Source organism: Hippocampus guttulatus, chromosome 8 (assembly GCF_054856545.1).
Source record: "Hippocampus guttulatus isolate MCC_2025c chromosome 8, RoL_Hgut_1.0, whole genome shotgun sequence".
Lineage (NCBI taxonomy): Eukaryota > Metazoa > Chordata > Actinopteri > Syngnathiformes > Syngnathidae > Hippocampus > Hippocampus guttulatus.
In genome coordinates, this window is record NC_141268.1 from 13,779,587 (window position 1) to 13,801,460 (window position 21,874).

The window sequence follows — 21,874 nt, forward strand, 5'->3', positions numbered from 1 at the left end:
CGTTTATATTTACATCTTCGTATGTAAGTTTGAATATGATGCCTTTCCAAAATTACCTAGTTTAAGTCCCCATGGAAAATTACCGGGAACTTTACGGAAATTTACCGTAAAGCTTCTTCCTCTACGATAACAAGCAATATACAATTTGAACAAAACATGGAGAAGAGATTAATTAAACAGGTGGCGAGTTGGGGAGTAGGAGAGGGAGAAGGAGGAGGAGGAGGAGGAGGAGGAGGAGGGCCAGCTGACGTCACTCATCAGACCGCTGGTTGACGGCGCTTGGAACCTCCAGCTAGTCAATCTGTGGCCAGAGGCGACTGGGTAAGTGAGCTCACCCTTCTACTCTTGATGCACTCCTCTCGCCTCCTCCGCCGGAACTAAGAGCACAACCTTCCGCCTCACCACCACTCACGCCTGGACGAGTTGCACGATCAGCGGCTCCGGTTCGAGCTCAAAAACCAGGCTAGCTGCGCCCGCTAGCCTTCGAGAGGGTGGCCGGGCAGTCCATGCATCCGGGGAGCCCCGAGGCAGCCCGGGCTGACTGGGAGAAGACCGAGCCGGAAGCCTTGAGCCTTGACACCCAGCGCGCCGTTTCGCTCGCAGCGGCGGTGGATGCCCGGCGAGGAGCATCTTCTCGCTTGTCTGCAACCAAACCAGCGTGACAGCTCCAAGGGGCGATTGATGACTAATATTCTCTCCGGATAGACCACAACAATGTTGCGCACGGCTGCCAACGTGCTGGCAGCAGGATTGCTCGTCTTGGGAATGTTGCACAGCTCCGAAGTCGTCTCACCATCCAGGGCTGTTGATGGTAAGCGGTCTTGAAATGCATTGCATTTCACCTGCTGCTTTGTTTTTGTTTTTTACTCTTTGTGCTCGAATGCTTGCCCCAGGTTCATGCAACAGTTAAAATGGGTCTTTTGTTTGGCCCACATGTGAATATTGCAGTGTCACAGTCAGCCTTCTCCTGCGAGAGGAGGCACAGTCACACTGACATTCATTGAGAAAATGATAGCACAGGCCCCAGGAGCTCTTTGCTTTTAGGTAGCGCTTAACGCACCACATGTGTACATTTTTAATGCCAGTGACTGATGGCATGTCTTGAAAGCTTTGGTCTCAAAGTGGGGGGAAACATAGTTTGCAATCAATTCTTTTTCCTCAAAGTTTTGAGCAATCTGAGGTCCCTGTTTTGGATGAACCTTCTTGAAACGTTGCTGCCAAAGATATCTCTTTCAATGACTCCTTTCTACCTTCTTTTTATTAAGACTGGTTTGCCGAGTCCATAGTTGTAACATGGGTTTTTATGGACACACAGTATACCAGTGGTTCTCAAACTGGGGTCCCTGGACCCTTGGTGGTCCGCAAACTAATTTATGATAAATTGTCAGCCTGTTGAAAACAGGTGTACACTTACATATGATCATTGATTGACTCATAAAATAAACATGCTAAATGAATGACTCCTTCCTGGCTCAATGAAACACTTTTCACACTATTGGCCCAATTTAAAGGTTTTCAGACTATCAATCACACTTTTTTTTAAATATCTTGGCTGGTCCAGTAACTTTTACTAAGGCACGACTTGTAATATTAAGGTCCGTTCCCTAATTTTGTTGATGGCGATGAACGAGTAACGCATTTAAAATGTCTCCATTTGAAATTTCTGATTCTAACTTTGGAATAGTTTTTCTTTTTAGTTTGAAATGGCATACCTTAACTGGAATCCTGCATCACATTGTGGCCTCAGGGAGAATCCTGGTTGGTTATAGCCCCTTTTGGTGCTGTAAATAGGAATTTCCTGTTGTGGTGGAAGCCACCTGCCAAACTAGCAATACGTTACACATTAGTTGGTATGACTACTAGATCTTCTTCTTCTTCTTCTTCTTCAGCAGTTAGCAAATACTTTTGGCGCATTACTGCCACCCTCTCTAACCCTGCAGGATTTTTAAAAATTAATTTGTTAAAACAAAAGGCACGTTTCATTCTTGCATCCCTCCAGTCTCTAAACCACTAATCCGCAAAAGTGAATAAGCATATTAAGAAAATGAAGTTGTGGTTTTGTTTTGAGGGGTGGAGTTGAGGGGGTCCTTGGAAACATTTCTATCCTGGCCTCGACCCAGAACATTTGACAACCACCGATGTCAACCAGATTTAGGTTTCTGGATTAGCTTTTCCATATGGTGAATTTATGGAATGCCATTTTTCGCATCTGCTGGTTTGAAATCGTTTGAGGAATGTCTCGTCCACTGAGATTTTTAGGAGGCCAAATAATAGATTTTACATTGGAACCATTATGACTTTTGTGTTGTCATCTTCAGGCTCAAACACAACCCTCCCTTCTTCCCACAACTGACCTTGCACACCTTCACAGTCTGGAAAAACCTCTGGAAACCATTAAAGGGTCCCAATCCTACTCACGCACACCTCAGTGTGCTAGCGGAGGAAACGGTCAATTTGTTCGATTCTGTTCAGTTGGAAAGGAGAGTTTATTGTTATTAACATGCAGCTACCTCTTCATTCAACCTTTTAATAAATACAAAGTTCTTCTAAAGCAAATGTGCATTTGCATGTGATATATCACAAAATTCTTGAGTTCTTTGAAGGCTTGTCTGTTTTAAATGAAAAGCTGGAGTTTATAGGATTCATCGTCCAGCCAAAAACCTTTGAAGTCATGTCGTTGCACTTGACAAAATCTAGCTCGATTACCATCTTGAGTATAGCCTGCAACCACCAACAAGTCTGCGACAAGCTGAGCAATCCCATTTTTACAAGTATTGGCAATACCTCTTTGACTATAAGGAAAATAAACGATTTGTTCATCTGTTTTTTTTTTAATAGCAGTTGTACAGGACAATGTGCCTAATGTCAAAATGCTTTGAATATCATTTTGAAATTCATTTTTTGAAAAAAAAACTTCCAACAAATGGTGAATGTTTATGTGAAGATGAATATGTTTCAAAGCAACTGTTTTAACATTGAATTTGTAATAATGAGAGCAGATAGAAAGACAGTCGAACCTGTGGCCCCAAAAAATAAAAATGTAAACAAAGTTGCCAAAGTTGCACTGATACTGAGGTGCTAACTTCCCTTGCAATAGTGCTAACTTTTTTACTCAACCACGCAGCTTCAGTCCTCTCTTTTTCTCACTTATCTTGTTTATTTTTTGAATGAGTCTTATTACATGGTGAGTTATGCATGATTGGACTGTTTTGTCAAAACTGATGACAAAAACACATTTTTTCCTCTCATACAGCTAAGATAGCAAAATTATTTCAAACATATCTGTGATGGATTGAAGTAGTCTTTAACAATCACCAATCATTCCGCACAACAATTTGAATTCTAAATGATGAGTTCACTAAGTTATTATCACATGGCTATGTGCGGTGGATTCATATTTTTGGTGTTAGTGTCATCCCTCTTATTTGGTGAGTCATCCTTGTGTGGTTGGTTGTCAGCTTGAATAATCATTGCGGTTTGTTTAAGGTCACCGTGACTAAAATATTGAGAGTTTTTTTTTTTTGTTTGTTTTTTTTTTGAAAGACAGCATTGTGAAATGTCCCATTATGTTGATTCATTATTTCACATCAGCTTAATACTAGCCCCTTTTAAAGCATTGCCACTTTAACTTTTTCCCAAACGTGACAAATCTGTTTCGGAGGATTTATTCGTGGAATTAAAAATAAATAAATAAATGCCATTTCTGACTTGCAAAGAGCTGTTTTGCCATGTGCCGGACCGCCAAAGACTCTTAGTACGGTAGCCAGGCCCCAGGTCACCAGCAAGCCCTTGGTTTAATTGGGTCTAAACTGCTCTTTGTTTCGCCGAGGAGACCTCGGCGAACAGTCTCAGATTGTTCCAAAAAACTCTGCTAATTGGGGGCTGAGTGAAAAAGGCCCTAATGGAGGAATTCACATTGCTTCACTGTACAAAACAATACCGTTGCAAAAACACCCTCTGAGTTTTGTCTACTTGCTTATGTTATTTTACACAGCAAAAAGTATTATTTTATTTACATTTGCTCTTTCTTTTTCCGCTTTAATATCCGTGTTCCTTGCTAAAGAACCTAATATTCATCTCCACCACGTGGCCTCAATTGTAATATTTAGTTAGAGGATCAGCAGGGTGAGGCCAACATCACGATGCTACCACGTGGCCAAAAGTTTGACATTTGGCCGTTTCCTGACAAGTCAAAGCAATATCGCAAACGGAGTGCATTTGCCAGCTTAGTCTTGCTCACTCAAATTGAAAGTACATGTGGAAAATAGATTATGAGCTGTGCATATTTCAGCTTGTTCTGCAGTTAGATAGCTCATGCAACGCCGTAAAGTAGCTGCTTTGCATTGCCTGGCGGTATATAATCCGGTACTTTGGTCAGTGGATTTTCTGAGGAAAAATAACAAGCAAAGCTCATTGGAATCCAGCCACATTATTACGCTGATACTTTCAGGCTGAGATGTATCATCAAATTCTTCACAGTTTAAGCTTGAGATTAAAGCTGTCCCCAGTGTTGCTTCATGTTTCTTGTAAACCATGGATGTAATATTTTTTTATCACTGTAAAATGCTACATTACACAAGCATTCATCGTACCTCCACGCATACATATTTAATACATACTTCATTAAAGCGGTTCAGCGCGGTTGTACTTAATGGAAAATGTTGTAAATCGATTTCTTCACAAGAGTGTGTACCGCTGCAAGCCATTTGTTAGCTTAACTGACTTGTTTCAAGTGAGGAAAACATGGACTCCAAGTTTAAAGGAGAGCTAACGGATTTAAGATAGCAGTTGAGTTTAATAATACCGGTTACGTTTTTGTTATGAGATTAGGTGTATCTCTTTGGGGGGTGGGGGGGGGGGGTTCTGATTTAGGTGAATAATGGGAGTGTTTATCTTTTTAGCTTATTGACAGCTGGCCCCTCCTAAAATGAACTTTGGTCTCTTTAAAAAAAAGCAAAAGACCACGTTTAAGTATATTCCCAAAGAACTAGCTCAGTCTTGACCTTTTATTTGCTGTGAGAAGTATTGATTGACGTATACAAAATGGATGAAGCTCTTTATGGTCGTCCAAATGGAAAGAACAGTTGAAATGTCTTTTGAGATCTGCTCCAGCTCGCCTGCAACCCTAATGAGGATATGTGGTATAGAAAATGGCCGAATGAATGGATATACAATATAAAACTCACTGGTGAATTCATTAGATATCAGTAAGATTCAATATCAGAGGGGAATATTATGCTTTTACAGAGATAAAGAGGCTCGCTTTGGATTGACATTTTCAGACAAGTATTCATTGAACAACATGGTTATATAAGTGATGCAGAATTGCACTGTGTCACATTGAATGGTGTTTCTGATTTTTCACCCATCTCATGTACGGTATTTGAATAAGGTAAAATATCAGAAAAGCCATCTGAGTGCTGTATAATGTACTTCAGCTTCATTTTCTTTTGATGCAGCTCTTGAATTGGAGCACAGAAGCTGCGTAATGTCTTGGCTTTTTAGGTGGCAGCTTTCCAAAGACGAATGGCCTCTGCTTTGTTGTCAGGCTCTGTTTTATCATCTGGACCCAAATACGCCCGAATGGCGGCAGGGACATTTTTCTTCTTTATGGGTCCTGTAGCATACTCACCTCCCGTTGTTGTCATCTTTCACCGCCTAGATGTCTGTTCCACTTGGAAAGCCTGACAGAATGCGAACATTGTGCCATGTACAGTTTGATTTAAATAATTTAAGACATTGTGGGCATCTTTTGTGATCATCTTTCGTGGTTGTGATCATTTTTAATATTGATTGTCCAAAGCAAGTTATTTGGGAAACGCTGTAAAACGCTGTACAAATGACACACAACTCTCTGACATTGAGTAGGCAGACTTTGTTGAATCATCCACATTTTCAAAATGCTGTGCAAATGAATGACCAAACCTTGTCAAAAAATTGGATATTCATAACTTTCACAAATGACTGAATTCTCCATCCCTGAGTGTGTGTTTTGTGATATTTTTTTGGAGATGCAGTCGGACAGAGCCAGGCTTGTGCGAGGACAGACAGAAAGACAATTAAGAACAGACATACAACGGTACATGTACTGCGTCTGTAATTTTGCTCCTTAGTCCTCCTCGGTTACTAATTGCATTCATTTACTCTGACCATTAATGTATAAAACGATCTCCAGGCAGTGATCTCGCCTGTTACTTCATTGTTAAGAGGTGAATCCTTCCCCCTTATAGACAATTTAAATGGTTCCACCAGTAGATAAAAATTGTTCTATTTTAAGCTCCAGCCCACACATCTCGTTCATTCGTTGTCGTCCTTTTTACTCGTTGCTGGGATTTTCTCTTGCCATATTTTCAGTGGCAATTGTGTGTGTCTGTAAGCAGAGTGTTGCTATTTGGAGTTGAACATTCAGTCCTTGGAAGGCAAATTGAAGCAGACACATCTGACAGGATGAAACAATTCAACAACCCTGATAAAAGTTGTTTTTGTTGATGTTGTTCTTTTTTCCTCTTCCTCTTCTTCTACGTATTATATGTCGGAATGGAACATTGAAGTTGGGGATTGTTTTCACATATTTTGTGGCGGTGTCACGCTAGTACCGCAGTGTGATGTGTTTGTGTTACTTTGCCTGTGGAGTTAAGTCATGCCATTGAAATGTCAGGACCAAGTTTCAGTGTGAGGCAATGCAGTTCCAACAACTGCATTGGCAGGCGTAGTTTGAATAATTGCTTGATTGGTTGTTAATTGTGAGGAACTGATTTTTGACCAATTGTGTCTTGAGACAAGTGAGATAAAATGAAATCCATTATTTGGCTCCTTCCAACAAACGGAGATTCTCTTGTTTCTCAACTTGTTTGTGGTCTTAAAGGGGAGGAATGGAAACTTTTAATTGCTTGTATACAAATAGGAGGGAATAAGGAGTGTATATGGCTAAATGAAAGAAATCCGAAGGAACTCGCAGTCTCCAGAGGTTTCTAATTACACACACACAAAAAGTGGCTAGATTTGTTGCTTTTTAAAAAAAAATTAAATAAGGATTATTTTCTTTTAATTTACTTTGACTAACTGCAGCATGTATTTTGTGAAATATGGCTTTTTGGGCAAGGTTTTTTTTTTTTCGGTGACAGTGTTGTTGTTCAACAAAAGTGAGGGTATGCACATCAAGGGATATTTTTTTTTCCATTAAAAAGTTTTGGAATGTGTTCAGGGTGAAATTAAAACAGGGTTTATTATGGCAAAAGTTTGAGAACCACTACATTGTACTTGGCTTGAGTGAAAATGACATTTGCAAAATGAACAAATTCTTCGGTTTCTCTCTTCATCTAGTGACGTTGGTGAAGAAACAGCAACGAGGTGCTGCGGTTGCTTTGGCGCATGGGTGGTGAGCGTGAAAGAACATTCTGGAGAATCTCGGCCTGTTCTGTGGCGCTCCTGCTTCACACGCACTATGACTGGTCTTATGAAAAGGCACAGAATAATTTTATATAATCTTCTTTAATGTCTCCCTTCAGCGGCATACTAAGTAGGCTTGATTGTCATTCTTCTCCCTAGGCAGCTATGTACAGCGCGTGCTCTTGTGGCGGCAGCGTGGCAGAGGGATTTGTCTAAACTGACTCTGTTGATAATTGAGGATCACACCTTGGGGTTCTCTTACTTTTCGCATCCTTACTCTCTCCCACTGAATTTGATGTAATCCTCATGTGCAAGTTAAAGACACCAAAGTCTTCTTCCTCGGAGTTCCAACGCAAATATCTGTCTCGGTTGATTACAGCTTTGGGGTTGAGACGCACTGAAATCACATCCAAGTTGTTCTTAATGAAGTTCACTTGTGATTACTCTGCTTGGTTAAGAGGTTGTGCCTTTCAGCGCCATTAAGGCTTATTTTGGTCAACTCTGTGCTCAGAGCTGACCTGTAAAAAAAATCCCAATTCCCTTGGCAACCAACGTCACACACAAAGGCATTGTTGACGTTCGGTCTCCTCCAGTGTTTTTGTTACACAAACCTATCTAGACACATAAGAGATACGTGTTGCAATCGCTTAATTGATCGTTGAATGTGTGGGATTCATTGTTTCCTTGCGCCGTGAGGCAAAATGGAGTGCACTACATGGTTGCAACCAGCAGAGGTGCTGTTGATTCAGGCTTAACTCATTCAAAGAAGAAGAACATTGTCACAATTTAGGCCTACATCCACACCGGACTTTGACTTTCAGCAGCATCATTCTGCTGTGTACAACTTCAAAAAAGCAGTTTTAAACATTCGGAGAGAATCATACATCCTATAAACAACAACAAAAAAAGAAATGGCCACGCCATTCAGTACATTTGCACAATTTAATGGGATCCAAGACATGAGATGTCTCAAAAATCCAGCTTTTAAAAACTCAGTCAGTACCAGCCAATTCTAGACCAAGTCTGAAAAGACGTTTAAAAACGTCTTTGGGAGTGAATGAGTTAATAATGTTCCATTTAGATTGGCACTGTCAGATGTCAATAATGTAGCAATATGTTTAGGAATCTATCATCGAAGTCTACAGTGAGAATTACTTACCTGTGCAACAGACCACTGCAAACTTCAAAAACAGTTAAATAAATACCTCTTTGACAGTGTCAGTCAAACCGAAATATGTTCTTCTTGTGCAAATAGGGCTTCTGAGTATGTAAATGTCTTAAACCAGTCAACTTCCATCCATTGCAAGTTCCATATCAATCCTCATTTGCAATCCGCAAGCTCTTCAATCATTTTTGCAGCCCGCACAGTTCCTCCAAACTCTGTTGAAATGGTTTATTTAACAGGCACAGCTGGGGCTCGTTACATGTAACATTGCAAATTGGAAAAGTTTTTCTCCCCCATGCTCTTCTGCTCTCTCCCATTGGAAAACCTTCGATATGTTTATGCCTATGTTGTGGTGGAGGATGAAGAGGTGGTCGACTGCAGCAAAACAGTCCAGAATCTACCTTTGCCGAATTTTGGCCCTCAAAAAGAACCTTAAAGATTGCCAGTTGTAGAACATTGTTTTTGAGGGGGAAAAAAAGTACAAATAAAATGTGTGACATATTTTCAGGGGACATATTACAGTCATTAGTTGCTTTTGATTCCTTACAATGCCTTTAAAGATATTTATGAGCAGCTGTGTCATTTGTGCCTCTCAGAAAGGGCAAAGTCGGATCACGTTATTTATCTCCTTCCCCTCAAATACTTGTGAAATTGTAATGAACAGTAAATTTAAGATGACTGGATTATAGTCTCTCCTTGAGAAACTCAATGTTTTGGTAGTGAAAGTACGTCCTATCTTCAGTAGACTAAACTCAGCGACGTTTTAACCCCAGTAGACATTGCAAGAGTCTGTAAATGTTTTGAATAACCACGCTATGCAATTACCTCAGCCAACACGCCCACCTGGTGGCTTTTATTATTCTTTTTTGGGTGCCCTGACTTTTTTTTTCATCATTCTCAATACACAAGGCGGAATAAATCCCGAGTCCAGAAAGGACGAAGACCACAATGGTTGTTTCCTTGGACTTAACTTTCGTTATATTTATCTAGACAAAAATGACAACTTAGGTTGACGATGTACGAGTCGAGTTGATTGTTGACAGTGAGATTGGCTGGAGAACGGTCCAGGATGTGACTGCTTCTTACTCGAAGTCAGCTGGGATAGGTTCCGTCTCATTTGCGAGGATAGCATTGTAGAAAATGGATTGTTGACTGTATCATGGGAAGTTTAGCTTCATCCTGGCTGTAACTTCGGAAGGCGTTATTTTACTCAGCATGATTAATATGACACTGGCATGGAAACGCTGGTTCATAACATTCATAGAGAAATGACCTCACTCCATTAAAATAATATTTTAAAACAAGCAAATTCCCCTCCCGGGTGTGAATTCGCAGCATACCGGAGATCGTCCTCTATATGCTCAAGAGGGAACTCTGTTCTCTTTCATATTCATATAATAGACTGACAGATCAGATCAAGTTTGCCGCTACTTAACTAGTCCCTGCGGGGAAATTCTCCTTCCTTTTTGCTTTAATATGGAGGTCAAGGAAAAGGGTCAGGAACAAATCCGGCCCCCTGGAGCTGGTGCACACTGTCCTTCTCAAAGCCGTATGAATGAGGGCCATCTAGGTTGAAGGCGGGTTGCCTTATGTAATATGACAGTCGACTTTGAACCGTGGACGTGAAGCCCTGTCGACGGTGTGTAGTCTCAATGTCTGCTGCAACTTCGGAGTGCCCCGGCTGATCTCCAAAGTCAGACGTCCAACTTACTAATAGCCGCGTTGTGGGTGTGAGGAAATGGAGCTGTGGCGAGAGGAGAGGGTGGTGTTTGACTTCGGAGAAGACGCTTCCTCACAACCAGACTGAACTCATCTCGTAGGCCGCGGTGGTGGGGGCGAGCGGAGGATGTGCGTATTTGATGCAGCCCAAATGGAGATGAACCAAAAGTAGCTTCGACCTTGGTAAACAAACGGGCTGCTCATTGGTAGCATGTGTGAAATCCCTCCATCTCATCTCAGTATCCCATTCAAGCTCTTATGCCCCCCCTCCCCCCTCCCCCCTCCGCTAACCACCACCACTCCCAACTTGGACTTAAAGTTTATCCACTTCTCAATTTGCTGTTTAGCCTCCTCTGCACTGACGCTTCTCGTAAAGACACATTTGACACCTGAACACACCTCAAAGAGATTACGGAAGAATAAAGGACCAGTTTTTCTTTAAATAATGTTTACAAAAAAACAGATAAATGTGTGTTAAAAAATACAATCAGAAACGGATATACAGTAACAGGAAATGCCCTTTTCAGGGCTGAGTAGTGATTATATGAGGTTGTTGTGAAACTGCAGTGCTTTTGATTGAAACAAATCTCAGATGTAAACAGGAAGTCACTTAAGTAGATTAATGTTATAGCTCTAAATTGGAATTCGCTGAGAAATTGCGTGGGAAAGCTAAGATGAATTCACACAGCTGAAATGCCCTAATAAGAAATGATGACAACTGCAAGTTCATACATTACTAGATACATCCATCCATTATCCAAGTTCCACACTCTCTAGACCAGATGTGCCCAACTTTTTTTAACCCAAGTTCTACTTTTCAAGCCAAAACCTTCGCGATCGACCGTTACCCCACGCATACACACATGCACACATGCCATGATGAGCAATGGCCGCAACGGCCCCTAACTTGAACGAAACAAAACAAAAAAAAAAGCAGATACAAGAGCTTGTGAACTGTGAAAAGGAAATAACTGCCTATCTCCGAGGGACTCTACACAAAAGCATTGGGCCGCACTTTTGCAGCGTGTTAAATGTATCACCATTGTCGGGCACGTATACTGTTTTAAAATGCTTCTCCTGTCGCTCCATATTCCCATTCTTTGCTAGTGCCATTGGTGAATCGTAGATGAAACTGACTGAATGAGTAAAAAAAAAAAGATATATTGCAACAGTTCTTTTCGCTCGCTTCAGTTGCAGACTGCTCACCGCTAACATTTTCCGGTAATGGAGGTCATGCGAGTGAGACTGATCGTATTACTCTTTGAAATACTGATATCACCATCAAGTTCAAATAAACATATTTTGTGCTGTAATGTTTTTGGGATATTTCAAGATTACCTGTAGTCTACTGGACTGGAAAAAGGAACGCGTTAGATTCGTCCTGACTGGAAGATGTGCACATTTTGATGTAACGCAGTCGTCAACAGCATCACTCAAAATAATACCCCAAAACTCACGTTATGAATGTTTGACTGTATTCAGTCAGCTTGACTTCTCCACTCTAATGATGTCTCATGGTACAGTAACCTGGGTAACCCGTACCCCCACCTCTCTAACCTCCTGACCTACTTCCTAAGCTCTGTGATATATTTCTGTCACCAGCATCTAACGCTCCTCCCACAGCTTTTATTGGAAGCAGAGCATCTTGCCAGGCTCCAGCATGTCAGCATCTAAATAAACTGTGGACAGGAGACAGGCACAGCGCAAGTATCTGCCTACTATGGCTGTTGTTGATACCCCCTCAAACATGCAAACAAACAAAGACATTTGAGAAAGAAGGATGAAGAAAAGAGTGAGTGTAATCCTGGCTGCCGTTCATGAATAAATCAAAACATTGTGACTTCTCAGATAGAAATTACGCCACTCCACGCACAGACACACACACACACACAGACACACACACACACACAGACACACACACACACACACACACGTTAAGTGGAGTGCAGCAATATGTCAGGTTGCATTCCTGGAATTTAGGTTGAGCTGCATGGAGGTTAGTTTTAAATGTAAAGGCTGCCTTACTGCTTAGCTGCCTTCATCCCATCATCTGTGGCCGATGATAACACATTTTCCCATCATAGGCCTAAACAATCCTGAAGTTACAGCAATATTTCCTAATGTTTTTGTTGTTGTTGTTGTTCTGACCATGCTGTGTGAAAGACATTACGAAGTAAAGGCTCTTTTCAAGGGTTTGACACAGTCATTACCCACAGAGGTCGGCCAGCGTCCCAGAATGATTGCGGTACACTTTAGGACCACAATCAGGAGCGACAGGAAAGACTTGGGCTTTTGGAGTCGGGTCATGGTTTAGTACCTGCTTGTGGACAAAAACTGAGAAGGCGGTGTTGAAGAAATTCTTCCTGATGATCGCTGAAGTGACCTTGAGCAATGCGGTGACCCACACCTCCTTCCTCAAGAGGTTCTTTCATCCATCCATTTTCTATTCCGCTTATCCTACAAAGTGTTGCGGCCGTGCTGGAGCCTATTCCTGCTGTCTTCAGGCAGTATGCAGGGTACACCCTGATCTGGTTGCTAGCCAATCTCTGGGCTCTGGGCACACATAGACAAGCCACAATTCGCGCTCAGAGAAAATAAATTTCTGGAGTATTGTCGTACTGTACGCTTAGTTTGTATGTCTTGCCGCTCCAATAGTTTATAATTTCCGTAACATCTATGTTAATATACGTTAGCTCTCTCAAATTCTAGTCAGTCGAGCTTCGATAGAAATTTTTTATCCTCTTTTGCTGTAGGAGTTATTTTTAGACTAAACTTTTAGAGTAAACTTGAACTGGGAGCGACATATAAAACAGCCTGAAGCAAGCACGCTAGGCTTCTTATTTGGAAACTACCATTGAGAGCGTTCTATTTCCTCAAAGTGATGTTGTGTGACAATCGTTTATTCCTTGGCAGCGAGGGTGAGAAGAGGAGCTAAGGAATTCCTTAAAAGGTTGTTTTGTAATTAAGTTAAAAGTTTAAAGAGTGTAGGAGAAAGGATAAATCTTAAAGGTTTTTCATCTATTGCCGGTAGGTATTTAATGTATCCCCCTCAGATGAAAGCGGTTTCACAGTACACAGCAGACAGTAAAATGAACGTCCCCTTTAGTGCGATTATAAATACGAAAGAAAAACACTTCACTGAAATGCATGAGGCGATGAGGACAACGTGAAACTTTCATAAGACTCGCTGTTTTTCACTGTCACAGGGACCTCCATTAGTCACTGACAACGTCTTATTGAAAGAAACTCGCCAAAGACCAAATTCACTCGCTTTTTGCCAGAATGTGCCTATCGATTAATTCCCATTCAATCAATAAAGAGTTGGGCTAGATATCTCTGTCGTGGCACAACGGTTGGGAATCACTCGAGCAATGTAGTTTACAATTGGGAAGTGATAGCATATGTAAACTTTAAAACAAGAATGGCTATCGAGCAATCGACTGTATGTGTGGGAATATAGACATATCTGCATGAAAGCACATTTACATGAAAATGGTGTCGTAAAACCAGCGGCGTTTATTTCTTTGTGTTTTCGAAATAGGTTCTGCATACAGACGACGTTATTAAAACCATCCCTATTCACACAGCTGCATAAATGCCTGAAGACACTCATTTGCATACCGCCCCCTTTTCGCATGCAGTTGCCATTCATGAATGGATGTGTCTTTCAGCATTTAGACTACATCGATGATACCTGCGTATTAATTGACCCGAAAGACTCCATCCGTGTCAAGTTATATACCCATGCGAGATTGCAAAGCAATTCACTTGAGATCAACATGCATTGCCAATCCTCTCAGCTGACCACGGAAGAGATGACAAGTTTTTGGTCTGCTTCAGAAGTGTTTGGAAGTGTTTGCAAATGCTAGCATTTAACGTTGCTAACGTCCAGGGTTAGGATATTGGCTTTACTTTCCTGTGTGGAGTTTGCATGCTCTCTTTGGGCTTCATCACGTGCTCCAAAACATGCATGTTTTGTTCATTCAAGACTCTACATTGTCCATCATTGTGAATGTGAGTACGAATGGTTTGTCTCTATCTGCCCTGTGATTGACTTGCAACCAGTTCAGGGTTTGTACTCTTCCCCAAGTTCACCTGGGATAACTTCGAGCTTACCTGCAACCAGAATGAGGGAAAAATTCCATCGAAACTTTATGGCCTATTAAAGTTGACCAGTACATATCTCTTTTTCCAGAATGTGCATTCACTAATAATGGTTGTGAGTAGTCAAACTTAATTGATAGCTACAGTCCCCGACATTGCTGTTAAATTCACATCATTATTTAAAGATAAAACAATCATCAACATATAAACAAAATAAAAAATAATCAGAAATTAATTTCATATCCAATTATTTCTTCATTAATTGTTGCACCTCTAGTTTGTATGTGATCTAAGTTCTATATTGTACACAAATGATTATTTCGGAGGGGTATGTCGAACGACTAGCCCTCCTCGTTATTCCTGCTTCCGGTGACCCCTGATCTCGTCTGTCTGCTTGTCAATGACATTACGTTTCCAGAATATGGGAGCATCAAGTTTATGCAAAGCTTGTTCAATTGTTTTTTTTTTTGTGTGTGTTTTATTTTTGGCAACCATTTTTCTTTTCCACCACTCACCAACTGATCAAAGTTGAATATGTGGCAAAGAACAAAACAGTCCCCTTTGGCGAATGAGACCTCAGGAATAAATATCATTGACAAACAAGTATTATTGTTCTGGACTGTTTGAACCTATTCTGATTTGTTCCTTTTCAGCCCCAAAGACCTGCAGCCCGAAGCAGTTTGTGTGTAAAGATGGCGTGACGTGTATCTCAAAGGGATGGCGCTGCGACCGCGAGAAAGACTGTCCAGACGGCTCGGACGAGGAGCCGGATGTTTGTAAGTGTTTCCCAAAAAAAAAGTTGACACTCAATGCATACTTTTTTTTTGTTGTTGTTTTTTTTTGGTTTTTGTTTTTGTGTGTGTGTTTATGCTGATTGTGTGGAACTTGCTGCATTTACAGCAAAGTCAATCTTGCCTGACATTTAAGCTTTCAGACAGACACAAATTGGAGCTGTAGTGGAACTGATTGTTTTTCCAGCTTTAAATATACACATCATGTAATTTACCAACATCAAGATGGTTCAGGATGCCTTTTTATTAAATTCACACGACTCGGTGTGATGTATGAATAATGCTTACTTACCTTTATTTTCATTTATTTGCAGCGTATTGTATCACAAATATCTGTAATGCATCTTGGAAAGGAACTTTCAAGCTAAATTATGTTCTGCAAGACATGGTTGTACAATGTTTGATCCCCTTAACAGACTCTGACTGACTTAAATTGATAGTGTATTAGATTTATCTGGCGTGACGGGTGAAAATAATGGGATGTTTTGTTTGCTCTCCACAGAGGTCATTTTGCCTTCAAGCTCATGGTCATGGAGATTTGCAATGTTTGTTTTTTTATCTGGCATGTTGGGATATCCCTTTTTTCTCCCAGCGCCGCATTAGATGCGATTGGAGACAAATGCAAACGGGTTCCGAATTCATATGGCTTTCACGTCACGCTAACCGGTAAAAATGGAGCTATTGACAAAGCACGCGCAGATGGTGAAATGCATCACGAACTGAGATACCGAGCAGAATGCATCTTGGTCCGGCAGTAGATTTTGCGCGTATTTAAATGACTCAATCGTCATATAATTGAAAGAGAAATGGCCCAGCTCTATACAAATGAGCCTCATTGATAAAACTCAAATTCACTAACGCTAGCGCTAATAGCCACACGCAGTTGGAGTGATGCAAATAACGTAGAGAAAAGGCTGGTGTACAATTGGCGCTACTCAGTGGAAACCAGAGCAATGTGAGGGAACCTTCCATCATATACAAGACATGTTGTCCCAAATTACACCCCCCTCAAGCCTCCTATTGACCTAATAATTTTGCGCCGAAGGAGGGCAGTTTGGCCCAGGCCGGTCGGATGAAAGTCCCATTCGCACCTCCTCGGTCAGGAGCCCAAGCTCGCATTCTGATAATGTAATCTTTCTACAATAATAATAATAATAATACATTTTATTTTTATTATTATAGCCTCATGCTTTTTTATTTGAAGGTGCCTTTCTTAGCACTCAAGGATTCCGTACACTGTTACATTATGTTTAATCAAAAAAAAAAATCGCAATGAGAGAAATTCATTAAAAAAAAGAAATACACAGAAAGGACCAGATCAAAATGACAGGTTGAGTCAGCCGTTTTAAACCAGTGCGTTTTGAGTTGTGATATGAAGTGACAGACTCTCTTCCTAACTGCAATCGTTCTGCCACAGTGTTCTCGTTGCAAAGCCTGCATTTATACTTTGCCATGTGTACAATTAGAGGGGGAAAGAGGTGCAAACTGCCCTCATCTGTCAAACTTTGTGGGCGTGTTTGCGCCGGTATGTCATTAGCGCAATATCCTTTGTGAACAGGACGTTACGACGGAGCAAACTGCGGGCTCAAATGAAGAGCAATTCAAAGTGCTATCAGCGGCCACCGTTCATTCTTTGTGGATTCGGCCTTGAATGTACGTACTAAAAAAAAGACAGCCATGATTTCAAAGTCGACATTGGAGATGAAATGCTCTCAGGCTGAATCCCTGCCGAGGGAATGAGAGCTACAGTGTCTCCCTGGTCAGCTTTTCAGAGGTAGTTTTCCAAGAGGATCGAATGTTTGGACGTAGAGGAAAAAGTGTGTGTGTGTGTGTGTGTGTGTCTGCGTGCGTGCGTGCGTGTGTGCGTGCGTGTGTGTGTGTGTGTACTTTTGACATGTTTTTGGAGGGCTGGCATAGCGTAAGGGACTGGGAGGCCGGGGCGAAGCCTCAAGTTAAAGTCTAGACGCAAAGGCTGTAAGCGAGTCGGTCTGGAAGTCATTAAAGACGCGCCCACAGCAATGGAGAAACCTGCTGTTTTGCACAACCTGCTCTTTCCTCCTTCTCTTCATCTGTGGGCGAGCCTGCTTGCATGTCTCTATCTGGGACAGAGACAACGGTGACTGCATCCCTTGTCTCATTCTAGGTCTCGCTTCTGCCAGAACCTCTGAAAAACAAGACTTACGGGAATAGCGCGCTGAAGGAACTTGACTTCACACTGCGGTGGTGGAAAAGGTTGTGAGTCAGAGACGGACGGGCCTTTCACTATGTAGGCAAAAGTATTGGAAAAAAATACCTCTTAATCAATCAGAGGTCGCTTTGGACCCCCGAATCCTACACTGAAAAAAATGCTGTGTTGAATTTTTTCAATTTTATTCTATCGAGGGGTTCCACGAAATAAAAACATCTTGATCCAGATACATTTTTCGCAAAATTGTACATCTATTAGTTCCGCGGGACGCTGTGAAAAACTCGTCACGTTGAGCACATCAGAAGGACACACACTATCAAACCCCAACAATGGAGGAGAACCGAATTCTCCTTTTATTTATTCCACCATGGAATTCGGACAATAAGCCACAACTTTTCCCCCCAGTTTTAACCCTTGCAACTTAAACACTTGAAGTGACCCAAGTCATGTTTCCTCCTCATAAATTTCAAGTGCACCCCCGTCAACATGACAAAATTGCAACATGCTAGTTTGTTGTGCGTATTTCTATCGTAGCGCAAGCAGTAATTTCACTTGTTCAATGTTATTCTACTTGTCGCTTTGTGCTGTTTCCCGCTCAATTCTTTCCACTGTCAGCTTGGCAGTATTTGATTTCTCTCTATACTTTTATGTATTCTGCCCTCCCTCAACATGGAGTGTTTAGCTTGGCAGATAGCTAACAGTTGTCCGAATGAGAGGCAGAGTGTTCTTGCTCCAAGCCATTTGTCATAAATGTTCATTCAAAGTACTTTCAACACTGCATCACTATATTATCATAAGCCTAACAAGTCTGCTGCCTTAACTCTTAACATACTGTCTCAGAAAAGTGCCATAATTATGCAGACTAATGGAAATTAGCAATGCTATTGTGGTCATTTTAAGCCATCAAACAACTGTTAGTTTAGCATAAAAATGGCAGTAACACATGCAAGTAGAACATCCGACCGATGTCGCACGCCTATATTTTCTTTGCTTTGTGGAAGCAATAAGAACTGCTGGAGTTTAGCTTTTGCTAAGGCATACACACCAGTGGGGACTTGCAGTCAGTGTAATATGTGTGGGCTTATAAACGGCATGGTTTATGAGTAAAAAGGTTTTGTTTATACATAATTCATGGTTAAAATAGGCAACAAAATGTAGACTATGAAGTATGATTTTTTTTGCGCATCCACAGGTAACGCACGAAAATATGGCAAGCAAACATGAGTTATAGATTATTACAATTCTGCTTGACTAATGAGCAATCAGGTGCTTGATTTCATGCCTGTTTTTTTCAATGGAAAAGTGTAAAGTGAAGAGCAACGCATTGTGTCGCTACTATGCGAACGAAAAAGGGGCATTACGTTTCACATCATTTGATCATTTTTCTGAATGCAGAGCTCAGTTAAGCTTATATGAGTTAAAACGGACTGTAATTGTGGTTATCGTTGGAACTGTAGACTACCATCGACTCTTTTCCATCATCATACTTTTGTTCTTATGGTGTAAGGCCTGCTTCTGACTCACAAGCTTTTCCACGACCCAAGTGTGAAGTCAAGTTCCTTCATGGTGCACTTTTTGAAGACGTTTTTGGTTCAATGATGCATAAGGAAGGTTTATTGATTCCTTACGTGGATGCAGTTTCACAGTGGCCCTTGTCGGTGCCGTGGCTTTTGCCTGTGAAGTCAGCCACTGTCCACTGCAGCTGCTGTGTTTCTCCCACAATGTTGTTCTTTGTACCCCGGGGTTCTGCGCCAGGCTGGGATAGAGGGATACTGACAGAGGACAACAAAAACTGAACGGTTGTTTGGGCATATGCCCTTTTTATACAGATCCACATTCCCGATCAACAATAAGCCAAGCTACATCATGTGACAGTCCAAAGCTTGAGTATAAGGCCTTTTTGAGCTCCTCAGGCTACAGAATTTCTGCAGTGTTCCCACGTCTTAAAGAAGGTGACCTTGAAAGCATAAGGAGTGAAATGCTGACATTCCGCCGCCTGTGGCCTGGAAAAAGGAAACTTTTACAGTCTGTTTCTACCTCAGCAGCAATTAGCCTTTTAGGATATTGACAGCCCTTGTAGAAAGCCCAATTTCTGATGTTGTAATCTGCATTGCAGTCACAGGAAAGAAAAAGAATTTCATGCAAGGGTAATGTTGCCTCGCATCACTTCAGCAAGGAAATGACAGATGAGAATGAGTTTTTCGGTTGGGTGTCGTGTACCAGACAGTTGACCCCAGACGGCTGTTATGATGCTCACATTTGAAGTGAACTGTTTGATCTTAACGCTGTTCCTTTAAAGCGCCAGGCCCAGATAGCTAATCATGGCCAAAGACCTTGACATGAAAGAACACCTTCAAGATCTTCAGAACCGTTTGCAGGTGTGCGCTATTGATGGAAACATACAATCGCAGACATGCATAATTTATGCTAGGTTATGTTTTTCATTAACATGTTTTGATCCCCATTTGTTCATTGGTTGATTATGTTCTGCCAAGGCATGGCAGGAGGAGCTTAAATATTTTTTGATGCAGATCAAGAAATTGATTTTTGTCCTTTAGAGTCTGCCTAGACGTGTGCCAAGTCAGGCAGTGACCCACCAAACTGATGAAGCTGTGTGAAGGGAGAACTTTTTTTTTTTTTTTTGCAATGCAGTAAAACTATTAATTCAATGCAGAATATATCTGTCACGCAACAAAATGTGAAAATATGCTGTTAAAACTTTGCAGTTGCAGTGTGCTGCCACCTGCAGCATTGGAGTGGAATATTGCCCTGCACATCTTTCATGTGCTTTACTCATTGCCTTCTTCCATCCATCCATCCATTTTACGATCCGCTTTATCCTCACAAGGGTCGCGGGGCGTGCTAGAGCCTATCCTAGCTGTCTTCGGGCAGTAGGCGGGGGACACCCTGAACCGGTTGCCAGCCAATCGCAGCATTGCTATTCTAATTTTTAAATAGAAACCTATTGATCAAATGAAAGAATTATATGATTTGATGAAATGATTGTGAAGATTTTGATAATTTATGTTGACTCGCTTGTTGAATTTTCATGTCAGCTGAAGCAAAGTCGAGGGCCCTACTTGACTGCAACCAGCAGAGGCGCTGTTGTCAAATGAAATATTGCCATGCACGTCTTTCAAGGACATTTTGTCAAATGCCAGCCCTAGTAATAATTGTTAATTGAGTAAAACACATGAACACGTTCCTCACGTTGAGCAGTTAAAAGCACATTTCTAAAATTCAGGGTATTTCATCCTCCTGTTCCTGTCGGTGGTGCTTCGGCAAACAGCAGCAATGACTAAATGTCAGCATATTCAACACACTATATTTAAGGCTGTGCTAGTCTGCCAGTCACCATTCTAGGCCATTTTTAGACAAGTCTGGCCAAAGCTGCCCCCCTGAAGAAGGACAAGAGTGCCCAGGCTGTGTTCAGCCAAGAAAAGCGTGTCAGGGGTTTAAATTGAAGGGGGCAGGAGAAAAAGACCATTATGTAATCCCAGCAGGGCTCCCCACAGACAGTATTCGGGAAGGCCAGAGGCACTCTAAAGGGACACAAGAGACTGCCTGGGACAACAGCAGAGATTAGAATACAGCCGTGCGTGCAAGATGAACATAAATAATATTGTGAAGGCATTAACGTAGACACAGAACATCTGGTTTGGACTGCTGGCGCGACCTTTTTGGAACGACGACGTCGTCCGTGTGACGGCACTTTGAAAAACTGTTTCACCTTGGTCTGCACTTGCCCCTGACCCCTTACCTGTCACGAGTATGACTTTTTAATGGAATGTCAGCCACCTGGTTCTGCTGAAGATCACACTGTTGAAAGGACATTATCACATCTGTTATAGATAATTAGGCATGAAGAGCCCAAATGGGATAGTAGTAGATGACCTCTAGTGGCCACGTCTTCCTTCCCCGCCTTGCGAGCCGAAAGGTCCGTCACCATGATAATACTGACTTCAATTCGATTTCTGAGGTAAACGCGAATAAATATTGAATTTGTTGGTTGCCATTTTGTTTACAAATTTTGATATACAAAAGCGTTTGGCGCTCACGTTATAAAATAGAAGTACATTTTAGGAATTATTCATGAGGGAAATAAATGTCCTCGTAAAACAAAAAGTTTTGACGTACTATGTTAGAGCAGTACATCAGTACAGCAAAGCTCAGAATCGAAATGTTTTGTCGTTGCACACAGTGGTTTGTGTGGTAAACACATATGATGGCTGTTTATATAAAGATGGCAATCACAATAAGTGATTTATGTTGAATAGGTTTCTAAAAGATAAATGTAACCAGTCAAATGTTACCTATTGCTTCAAAAAATCCACTCCGCAAAATTTTGTGCAACAGATCTTTCCCTTTTCTCTTTGTAAAATCTTTTAATTGTCTGTACGCCCCTTCATCCACCTTCAACTCCTTATCGTGTTCCGAGTCACGCTGGCGTCTGTCCCAGCGAACGAGAAAGGCAGACGACCCCGACGGACAGCCATTCACTCTTAGTGTCCTCAAGTG

General features: G+C 41.5%; 1 protein-coding gene across 3 annotated transcripts in view; it reads left to right on the plus strand.

The window, feature by feature from the left end:
• The first annotated feature begins 273 nt into the window (after window positions 1-273).
• LOC147201283 (low-density lipoprotein receptor-related protein 1-like) overlaps window positions 274-21,874 on the plus strand; it is a 104,063-nt gene continuing 82,462 nt past the window's right edge. For 2 of the 3 annotated variants that reach the window (XM_086118744.1, XM_086118746.1), the window contains exons 1-2: window positions 293-811; window positions 15,031-15,153. In XM_086118744.1, the coding sequence (XP_085974870.1) occupies window positions 715-811; window positions 15,031-15,153 (220 nt within the window). In that variant the 5' untranslated portion in view covers window positions 293-714. Of the gene's footprint in view, window positions 812-15,030; window positions 15,154-21,874 lie in introns of all 3 variants that reach the window. The other variant, XR_015101692.1, reaches the window with a different exon arrangement.